Source organism: Syngnathus leptorhynchus, chromosome 5 (assembly GCF_054491065.1).
Source record: "Syngnathus leptorhynchus isolate UIUO chromosome 5, UIUO_Slep, whole genome shotgun sequence".
NCBI classification, from domain to species: Eukaryota; Metazoa; Chordata; class Actinopteri; order Syngnathiformes; family Syngnathidae; genus Syngnathus; species Syngnathus leptorhynchus.
Genome location: NC_141199.1, coordinates 9741628 through 9752448, shown reverse-complemented (window position 1 = coordinate 9752448; position 10821 = coordinate 9741628). Strand labels below are relative to the sequence as shown.

General features: G+C 40.2%; 2 protein-coding genes across 3 annotated transcripts; one reads left to right on the top strand and one right to left on the bottom strand.

The window, feature by feature from the left end:
* Window positions 1–2330: 2330 nt before the first annotated feature.
* LOC147056802 (uncharacterized) lies at window positions 2331–4708 on the top strand. Its single transcript, XM_085912553.1, has 3 exons — window positions 2331–2804; window positions 2923–2956; window positions 3249–4708. Exons 1-3 carry the CDS (start codon window positions 2568–2570, stop codon window positions 3629–3631), a joined length of 654 nt encoding a protein of 217 aa, XP_085768679.1. The 5' UTR covers window positions 2331–2567; the 3' UTR covers window positions 3632–4708.
* Window positions 4709–6890: 2182 nt separating this feature from the next.
* Window positions 6891–9997, bottom strand: LOC147056801 (tumor necrosis factor ligand superfamily member 14-like). 2 transcript variants are annotated; one of them, XM_085912486.1, is made up of 8 exons: window positions 9892–9997; window positions 9739–9791; window positions 9262–9481; window positions 8196–8264; window positions 8056–8089; window positions 7638–7703; window positions 7322–7559; window positions 6891–7207 (listed from the first exon to the last, which is right to left on the bottom strand). In XM_085912486.1, exons 3-8 carry the CDS (start codon window positions 9460–9462, stop codon window positions 7018–7020), a joined length of 798 nt encoding a protein of 265 aa, XP_085768612.1. In that variant the 5' UTR covers window positions 9463–9481; window positions 9739–9791; window positions 9892–9997; the 3' UTR covers window positions 6891–7017. The 2 variants fall into 2 exon arrangements, with proteins under 2 accessions (XP_085768612.1, XP_085768613.1); XM_085912487.1 differs by lacking the exons at window positions 9739–9791; window positions 9892–9997 and having other exon boundaries at window positions 9262–9542.
* Window positions 9998–10821: the final 824 nt, after the last annotated feature.

The window sequence follows — 10821 nt, the reverse complement described above, 5'->3', positions numbered from 1 at the left end:
CAGGCACGGGGAGCACATGCAAACTCCACACAGGAATGCCGGGGCTAGAATCAAACCCACACCACCGAACAGTGAGGCGACGTGCTAACCAGTACCTCACTGTGCCGCCACCACTATCTATATCTTAAAATTAAATAAATCTGAAATCTTGTTATTGATACAAATAAATTAATTTCCCACCATAGGGTTGAAACGTTTAATATTATAGACCACATTTCATAGTTAAAGATTCTTGTTAGAAGTTAACTTTACCCGCAACAGTGTGGTTGCAAGATTTTGCAGGTTCCTTTCAAACTGTTGAAAGCGTTATCAAAATCAATCCCTGAGTTAAATAATAAACTGGGTGTGTTATTGAGTTTGGATCAAGAAGCAAAGATTTGGGTTTTTTGTCTTGGGTTTGCTTTTGTCAAGGTTTGCATGACATTTGGTGACTGGCAGTCAATCTCATACTGCCATCAATCATGGGTCAAATAAACTAGCCACAGTGGCGGTAAGTGACAGGAAAACGAACTTCTCTTTTGCTGACAGTCAAAATGGTTTGCCGCAATGTGAAACAGATGCGGCAGTAGTGACTGAGACACCCGTGACTGTAAGGGGGGGGAAAGCAAAAGCGAGAACAGTGAAAGCCCCAAACCTGTTAAGGTGGTATTTTTCTCCTCATTCTGTATTGAGACTGCAAGATGACATGTAGTTTTGACATATATTTTGACATACAGCAATGCAAGTTATAAAAAGTAAATGTCCTTTCAACTCTCTCTCTCTCTCTTGCTTTATATCTATAAGATTGGTTGTTATCCCTTTCCAAAGATACAACCTTTGTTTTATCTCACACATTCATTCAGTGTAAAGAGACTTAAGGAATGTGGGAGCATTTGTGGTATATTTCATGTGGTCAATTTCATGAGGTAACAAAAACTTTTCATTTTTGCCTCTTGCACATGACCACATGAATTTTCCTGATTGGCTGTCATACTCTCTCGCATGTGTGTGTGTGTGTGTGTGTGTGTGTGTGTGTGTGTGTGTGTGTGTGTGTGTGTGTGTGTGTGTGTGTGTGTGTGTGTGTGTGTGTGTGTGTGTGGCACATGCTGATTTCCACATCTTTTTGTATCTATCACATCCCCACATTTTGCCATTATGCCCTTGTTTATTCTCTATTGTCATTCCTCATGATACTTGAATTAGCCAAGCCCAGTCAACATGTCATGTGTGATTACATCATCTGGTGAGACAATGGCAGGATACCATTTCCACTTTTACAGTGCAAAATGTCTCAGTGGACTCCACATCTCTAATTTGTGGGTTGTGTGTGTGTGTGCATAACAAATAGTGCCACAAATAGTATAATAGGGAAGACGTCATAGAAGCGTTGAAATTCACTCTCCGTTCTGACACTACCTCACATAACGGGAAACCCCTCATCATCATGGCTTGTCACGCCAAACAGCCAACCATTCTAGTGTGTTCTGATTCACATTCAGCAGGTTAGCGTTGTTCAGATTGCAATTGGTTGGATTGTTTTGGCGTGTAATGTTAGGATTGATCTCCTTGCGGATTAACAGGGTCACGACGAGAACGTTCCTAACTTGACCCCATGGGAAACCCCTGATGTCACATTAACTCTTTAATATGATTGGCTGACATGGGAAGCGTCAGCGTGTTTTTGTGTTTGCGTCAGTCCTGGGTGTGTTGCAGGCTGGGGACACCCTGAACTGGTGGCCAGCCAATTGCAGGGCACCCAGAGACAAACACTTTCCATACACACACCTTTGGGCATTTTGGAGTGCTCAATCGGCCTACGGGATTTTTTTTTTTTTTTGGGGATGTGGGGTGGAAACCCACACATGCACGGGGAGAACATGACAACGTCACACAGGGAGGGCCGGAGGTGGAATCGACCCTTCACCCTCTGAATTGAAGCGGACGTGCTAACCAGTGCACCCACATCCTCTGTACACAAAACCTGCTCAGTGATTTCCCTACACCAGTGTATTCGTAGTCGTTCTAGTGTTTCTTTTATTTGAAATTGGTTTATTGATTTGATGTTGGCTTGTTGCTGTTAATTCCTTTATTCATTCATGGATTTTGCCTGGTTGAAAGTTTTGTTATTGTTTTGTTTTATCCATAATTTTGTTTTACTGACAGATTAAAAACAATCATGAGGATTTGGCCTTTGTTTTGGGGTTATTTTGTTTCCTTTGTTTATTTAATGAGTTGATGAGTTCACACTTGTTTTGGTGATGAGTGGAACCGGTTTCACTTCTTTCTCTGTCTAAAAATATGTAGCGCATTCGGCTGCGCGGGGTTGCGAAACATCAGGGAGTCTCGGAAAGTTTTCACGCCCCCGGAAAATCGGACAACATGGAGGAGTGGCGGCAGCGTGAGAAATAAGGCGAGAATGGAAACCCACGACTTCCGTGATTTTTCCTTTCTCTCACCTTTTTGCTATAAAAGGGCCGGATCGAAAACACTCGGTTCAAACCCGTGCACCGATTGTAATACAGAGCAAGCCAACCATCCTTTGGAAGTTACCCGTTGCAATTCGACGACTTGTCCCCACAGCCGTCATTATGTGCGCATTGTTAGGACAACCACTCAAAGACACGGACATTGAGTGTCAAGAGAACAGAAGACGTGATCGGAGTCGTTGTCTGGACGTGTCCATGGTGGTGTCCGTCCTCGTCCTATATGCAGCGCTCGCTGCCTTGGCTGTAGTGTGTCTCCCTGTCCTCATGACGCACAAGGACTCACCGCTGCAGCAGTATCACTCTCCAAACGAAGAACAAACACAAAGCCCGCCATACAAGGTACATTTTTGGAATTTCTTTCTTCTTCAAATCAGATATTTGACTTAAATACTGCAGCCTATCTATCCTCTTTTGTCCAAGATGACTTCTTATGCCATTATTGTTTCTATATTGACAGATGCAGAACTTTGCTTTCTTGGAGGCAATCTCAAGTAAGTCTCTTTGTTTTTGCTCAAATGTATTTGAACACCATTCAATGGCTTATACTAACTAATTAGGGTTGAGTTGTATCTTACTTTGGGCGAAGCAGTGAATGAACACATCGATACTATTTCGTGTCTTCAATGAACCTGTAATGCATGTTTTTGCAACGTGGGTGGGATGCGGATGCAAACTCTACACTGGAAGCAATAGAATATTCTAGCCAATTATTTTACAAATACTTCTGTACTTGCCCTATCAATGACATTTTCACTGATGATTATTGATGTCTCCTTTTTACAGGCAAGTTGGTGAACTCAACAGTTCAATGGGATCCAGTCCACTACGGCACCGGGAAGTCTGTCGGTACCACCTTCCATTTTGACTCAAAGCAACACTCACTGAGACCAAAAAAGGCGGGGATTTACTTCATCTACTTGAATCTCAACCTGACCTGCACATACAATTGCAGCGCTGGTCTTCTCAGCGTAAATGTGGGGGACACGCTGAGCTGCCAAATGAAGCTTCTAGCAGACACCCCACGACAAAGCAAGAAGTGTTGGACTGTGAGTTGGCTGGACGACGACACGTCGTTGCTCACCCAAATGAGTGTACCAGAAGAAGGATTGAAGGACTGGAAGCTGGAGCTCAATGGGTCTAATTTGGGTATTTTCCTCGTGGACTAATATCTGACATCAAAAGAAACCCTATTCCATCAAGTATCCCAACTAAAAAAACTCAACCATGTGGAAGACTTTGTGGAGCTCACGTGGAGAAAAAAAAAGAGACTAGTTGCAATCAGGAAGCAAACATGTACTAGAGACTGATTGCTTCTTTCTAATATTATGCATATTTATTTGACAAGATGGTACTATTTATGTTGTTGGTTACTGTATGTCCTATATGATGTTATATATTGAGAACACTACATTAGTGTTAATGTGTCGTTCACTTTGTCTTTGAGTTGCCGGATAAAATGGCTTCAAGGTTCTCATCTGGATTCACTTCATATCACGTTAGATAAACAGCAGTGAGGTCACAGTCATGCTAAGTATGCAGCACTGCAACACATACTGTAAATCATTCCTTTGGTATTAACATAATAGAAGTTGTGATTTGCTATGCAAACAAAGATTGCAGAGTAAATAAAATATGTACTGAAGTGTTCAGTTTTGCCAAATAAACATAAGCTAACAGGTATATACAAGTCTGTGTACAATCAAGTTTTAAAACTTGAATCCCTGTAAAAGTATTTCATTTGGGAACGCTCAAAAGTGAATTTAGTTTTTGTTTGCCAACCATTCATCCATTCACTGCACCTTATTCTGTTCAGAGTTAAAGAGTGCTGGATTCAATCCAAGCTTTCTTGGGGCAAAGGTCCACCAAATTCACATTTCCGTGTACACTGACTCTGAGTGGGAGCTGAATCCACAATTCGCACACCGGACTCGAGTGAATACCATCAGTGACCCCTGTCAAGGAATTTCATGCACATACAAATCTGAAGAATCTAACACAAGTGAGGGAAACATATGGATGGGAACATTGCATGTACCATTCAGGGTGTAAAATACACAGATTTAGCTCTAAATTTGGGCATCTTTTAAAAAAAAAAAAAAGTGTAACCAAATGTACAAGTTGTTTGATGTTCAAAATGTGGACTTGACAAATGTGATGAAACAATGTAGCTAAGTCCAATGGACAAACTGCACTGTGCTGATTGTATCCATATTAACATGGAAATAATGATAATAATAAACATACATGAGCTGCATTTTTGTGTGTCCGTGTGTGTTTACGTACGTGAATGTGAAAAGGAGAAAATGACGTGAAAATGATTACGAAAAAGTTACAAGTGGAAAGTCTCAGCTAAGGGGAATGTTCCCTGTTGTTGTCTGTAGCGGGAAGTAACACTGCATCACTTCCTGTTTATTTATTTTGAAGTGCGGTTTAGGAAAAAAAAAAGAGGCTGATATCACATCGAGGTGCCGATTACAACAGAAATTTAATAGGAGTATATCCCTTGTCATTGTGACCCGTGAGCGATATTTCTGAAAAAGCAAATTGCAGTACTTCAAATTTCAACAATTATTTGTTATGTTTGCTATCATTTTAATGTAGAGCACAGAAAAATTTATTTATTTGCCTAATTACAATCAACATGCTGGATTGAAATTTATGCCAGATCCATTTATTATTTATGATATAATTTTAATTTGCATCTTCATTCCATCACATTGAATATAAAATGTTGAGTAGTATCATTATGGCTTATTATTATTTTTATTATCATCATTATTGTTATGTAGAGGTCAAAGTGCAACCACCTTAAAGACAATAATCAACATACAATATTGTATATCTCAAACAGTTTCTTTCAATCTATTTTTATGGCACATTTGCATTGGATCTCATTTGCACAAGATCTCTAGACCATAACAGCAAGATGAACATAGATTTTTTTTTAATGAATGTATAATAGGTGTTGTATAAAACTGTCAGTATAAAAATACAGTTTTATGGAGGAACAGATGATAAATTCAGAGTAGATCACTTTTTGAATTGCTTTGAGTAGATTTGTTCTAAGGTGTGCACAGGAGATGCTGATGTGTTGATTTGCGGCTTACCACAGGAAATAACCCAATTACACCAAGAGTCTATCTAAACATGGTCACCTCACTTTCCCCATTGTTTCCATATCTTGCAGACTCATTTTATCAACTTTTCTTGCTGTGTGTCCTTTTGTATGAAGAATTGGCTTTTCTACCTACACGTCATCGCATTTGCCGCAGAATACATCCATTCTCAGGGGCCTGAATTTATTTGGATAAAATGAGGTAATGGTGATTATAACCAGAAGCTAATTTACATATATGAGTTAATTGGAGGCAGCACGGCAACACACTGATTAGCACGTCCGCCTCACAGTTCAGAGGGTGCAGGTTCGATCTCACTTCCAGCCCTCCCTGTATGGTCTTTGCATGTTCTCCCCGTGCCTGTGCCTGCGTGGGTTTTCCCCGGAAAATCCGGCCTCTTCCCACAACCCAAAAACATGCGTGGGAGGCTGATTGAGCACTCCCCATTTGCCCCTAGGCTTGAGTGCGAGTGCGGATGGTTGCTCTGCGATTGGCTGGCAACCGGTCCCTCCTGGGATAGGCTCCAGCACGCCTGCAAGCGGTACAGAAGATGGATGGATGGATGGATGGATGGATGGATGGATGGATGGATGGATGGATGGATGGATGGATGGATGGATGGATGGATGGATGGGTAGATGGATGGATGGGTAGATGGGTAGATGGGTAGATGGGTAGATGGATAGATGGGTAGATGGGTAGATGGGTAAATGCATTTTTTGGGGGGTAGATGATATCTGAAGTCTGGTGCACGTTGTGTCTGACCTGGAGATATTTTGCCAGGACTTTAACTCAAATTCTTGTTTCTCAGTCATTTTTCCTCTACATATGTCTCCAGGAACTAAAAATCATGTCCAACGGGTCTTAGATCAGGTAACTATGCCCTGGGTGCATGTCAAAGGGCCCATCCCATAGCTCAGGAAGAGTGAGGCTTGCACTTGCTCAAAAATCAAGATGCTGCGCCAATTTAGGAATTAGAGCCTTGATCCCTACAGATCACATTACACATATTTCAATGGTACATCATGTAAACATCCTTTCCAAGACCTGAGTGATTAAACCAAAGTGAGACGAGAGGACTCTTTTTATCTTTATGCATTGCAAGAATAGCTGAGTCATCTTTGTTGCTCATCTCTCTTCTCAGGTGTGTGTTTTACAACATCAATAAATTTGCACCTGTAATTCTGTGGTTTGTCTACAAGTGCTTGGGGCGCTTTATTATATCTAGACTTTCTAATAAATATTTTCACAATTTGGGATAATGTATTCATCCCATAGCGATTCAACATACAGAACTTTTATTCATTCAACAAATAATCTAGTCTGAATATCAGATACAGTTTTATGAGATTGCAATCATTTGCAAAAGTTCTAATACATTCAAAGAAAAAAAAGAAGAAGTGTGAAATTAGTCTTTTTTTTTTGGGAATATGTTTTTATGGGGATACCATGAAGGCTCCCATAAAGTTTTCAGTCGGTCCGGGACGCAGTTTCTGTATATTATCCAATGTGATGAAAATTTGATCTCCGGACTGCAGGTGGAAGATCCCCGCCAGGTAACTATCCCATATATCCTCCCCACCTGATGACTTGAAACTTGAAGTTTTAGGAGTCCAGCAGCGGGTTCTGGAGGAAGAAAAAAAACCAAGTGGCAGCAGAAAACTGAATACAACTGCCCAGACTGAGAACAGTTTGAAATGGTTGTGTACAACAGAGGAAGAAAACCAGATGCCCGCTAACCTCTTTGATTTCATAAGTTCGATGGATTGGTCGTATGCGGCCGTGTCTTTCATCACCTTGTGTTGGATAAGAGAACACACCTCTGCAGCATTTATCTGCACTTTGGAGTAGAGGTAGTAATAACCTTCCTTCTCCACCAAAAGGCGGCTATTGTTGTAGCCCATCAGGTGGGTGATGGCGTCACCATCTTTGTCAACCCACTGCACCACATTTTTCTCCCCAACAGGATTGCTGCTGCCTGAAATAAAGTTGAGCAAAGGTTAAACCAAATAGTATATTTAGTTTATTTAAGATGCTGTATTAAAAGGATTCTCACACATCAGGTGAGCAAAGGGCTTCGGTCCCAGCAGAGTTTGAACTGGCGGAATCTCATTGGAGCCTCCTGTTTCCAAAAGGGTAACAATTAAATTGAATTAGTCATCAATTTTGAAACGTTTCTATTGGCTGTCCAGTCAAGGTGAGTGTTGTTATGTATGACATTATCATCGATGAATTTGTTAATAAGAGTGGGTAAAAGGAATTGGTGAGTGATTGTGTCATGAAGCATTTGAGGCATGACTTTAATCTCAATTGTAGTCTAAGAGATTGATATCATCCACACAGACCTAAGCGTTGAATATCTGTCAAGATATGGGATCACTTTTGTTTATTTATTATAAACAGCCATGATAGTAATGCAACTGGGTTTTTCTATCACATTATAATTTTGTCTCTTTTTTAATAAATAATCATACTTTTGGATGCCGCTGGATCTTGGAAGGAGCCAACCTGCAAGGCATAAAAAAAAAAAAAAAAAAAAAAAAGCGATAGTAAACCTTAGGCAATTCAATTCAAGCGTAACATGACATTTAAATTGGTCACACTTCCAACTTACCTGATGGGCGGATATTTTGGAGTTGGACATGTTCCGACAGAGAGGATCTGATACGCAGTTGGAAAATGCCTGCAAGGAAGAAAGTGATAAGACAAGAGAAAGTCAAACAAGCAAAGATGTCACAAGTTCAAGTGCAGGAAATGTTGTTGAAGTTTACAAAACAAATGAGGCCTCTAGTGTGGCAATTTGAAGGATGTCCACATATGCACATGCTGTAGGATCTTTCGGTGCAAATGGAATGATAAAATTACAATACTAAAATTATAACGGTGGATGTCAAACTTCTGTGCCTTTACAATACCGTGTAAGTATTGGACAACAATTCAATTTGCTGCTATCAAATTACGTGTACAAATATGCTGCATGAAAGAGGAAACTGATTTTATGGAAAATAATTACAACAGTCACTATGATGCAGACTTCGTCATGTCATGCTGGTATTATGCCTTATCACAGGCAAACTGTCTCTACACTGCGCCCTAAATTGACAATACTACGATGACTTCTACTACTACTACTACTACTACTACTACTACGACTACGACTACTAATACTACAACTACTAATCCTACTAATAATAATAATAGATTTTATTTATAACACAAACTCGACCCTCAAAGCTTTAGAATACTTCTTACTCACTCACTCACTCACTCACTCACTCACTCACTCACTCACTCACTCACTCACTCACTCACTCACTCACTCACTCACTCACTCACTCACTCACTCACTCACTCACTCACTCACTCACTCACTCACTCACTCACTCAATCAATCAATCAATCAATCAATCAATCAATCAATCAATCAATCAATCAATCAATCAATCAATCAATCAAGCAAGCCCAGTAATATATTCAACAAATTGAGCGGTGCAAAATATAATACATTTAATTTTGGAACGGGAGCGACCACTAATGGACGTTCAGTTGTGACTGTGCACGTGTGTAAAAGAGAAACAAAACAGACAGTTCATGACGTAAGAAAAAAGGAAATTTCCACAGACGAAAAGCAGTTTCATCTTCAGTCGGAAAGACAACAACACCATAGACAACTACCTCACCTCGGTTTTCATGTAAAGTTTATAGACAAAACATCCCTCCACAACAAGTCCCAGCATAGCCAGCGCTACCACCAGCAGAAGACACTTGCTTCTGGTCGGAGTCCATTGTGTTTTTTTCACAGGTCGGGGCGGGGGGAAGAAGCCGGGTTGGCTATCCACCACAAAGACTTGGGGACGACTGACCACGTCACCCTCTGACATTTCCTCTCACCTGCTCCACCTGTGATGCAAAAGAGGTAAAAGGTCACCAGGCCCATCTGGGCAAGGAGGCTGCAAGCATAATTGGAAACAAGTCTAGACATAAGATACAAGATAAAGAAAACAGATTTTTGAATAGGCATGAAATGCCTCCAATATAGAGGCTCCTCCTTACGTGCACATGTGACGCAACCTGAGTTCTTGGAAGTGAGTCTGAGAACACACATTACTTCATGCTACAGGCAAAATAATTGTTTTTTAAATACGAAGGATGGATACCTTGGATTTACTGACGCCTTGTGTATCTTCTTAATTCAGCCAATTTCCCAAAACTGGGATTAAAGAAAAGAAAGAATGAAACAACCTCAAAAATGGAGTGTTAGAAAAATAAGAAAAACACACAAATTGGGATCTTTGAAAATGCCAACTTACAGCCAACACTTTAGATGAACTCTCAGTACTGCTGAGTGTGTTGCCTCGCAAATATCCTGCCGACTGCCACCTATATTGCTTTCTTTAACAAGCTCATGTCAGGAGGAAATGAATATGACATAGGGAAGAAACAACTCAAGAGCAACAGAAGACTGTGTGTGGGACACTCCCCCACAATGTTGTAGTTATCACCCCTCAGCTGACACTTCCTTTTCTCTCTTCACGTGTCTCGATTGAATATTGCTGCTTTTGTATATTGACATCATGCATTTGTTACGATTGTATCAAAGACGAGACCTGCAACTGACAAAAATGGCTCGGATATTGATCATGTCATCAATTGGCCATTTCTTTATTCATCAACAGGTGTCACAGTAACAAAGCGCTTTACAGAACATATATGGAAAGTATCACACTGCATTCTCATCAATGGAGCAGACTCATTTTAGCAACGTAAATGTATGAAAAGAAGAAATGATTCAGGATTGTGTAAATTGCGTGTGAATATTTGAAGGTGACTAATGTTTTGCACATGTTCTCTTGTCCTTTTTTTTTTTTTTTTTTTTTTTTTTTTTACTTGTCACTACTTTAAATTACACTCAGTCAGTCTTCCCTTGTATTAACGATGACAAATGGTGGAAACTGTGATTCGATTGTCCCTACACTCCTTGGACTCCTCTTTTCACCAAACATGACATACTTTAAACGTCAGAACAGCAACTTTTCTTGCTCAAGGGCGCCTCCCTCAGTTATGAATGAATAAATTGTATTGCAATGCTGTACATAGAGAAGCTAAGAAAATGATTCATAAATATATTTTAGAATATCAAATCAAATGCTGGAGAGGTTTAACTGGAACTACACAGCTTTTTGATGAGCCCTGGTGTAGAGCCATCCATTGTGATGGAGTTTACACCTAATCTGTTATTG

What these genes read in the sequence shown, in the direction of transcription:
- LOC147056802 (XM_085912553.1), top strand. Translation starts at nt 2,568, where the DNA reads ATGTGCGCATTGTTAGGACAACCACTCAAAGACACGGACATTGAGTGT. An exon ending in CACAAAGCCCGCCATACAAG is followed by an intron (nt 2,805 to 2,922) that starts GTACATTTTTGG and finishes CTATATTGACAG; the next exon opens with ATGCAGAACTTTGCTTTCTT. An exon ending in TTTCTTGGAGGCAATCTCAA is followed by an intron (nt 2,957 to 3,248) that starts GTAAGTCTCTTT and finishes TCCTTTTTACAG; the next exon opens with GCAAGTTGGTGAACTCAACA.
- LOC147056801 (XM_085912486.1), bottom strand. Translation starts at nt 9,462, where the DNA reads ATGTCAGAGGGTGACGTGGTCAGTCGTCCCCAAGTCTTTGTGGTGGAT. An exon ending in CCAAAATATCCGCCCATCAG is followed by an intron (nt 8,090 to 8,195) that starts GTAAGTTGGAAG and finishes TATGCCTTGCAG; the next exon opens with GTTGGCTCCTTCCAAGATCC. An exon ending in AGATCCAGCGGCATCCAAAA is followed by an intron (nt 7,704 to 8,055) that starts GTATGATTATTT and finishes TTTTGGAAACAG; the next exon opens with GAGGCTCCAATGAGATTCCG.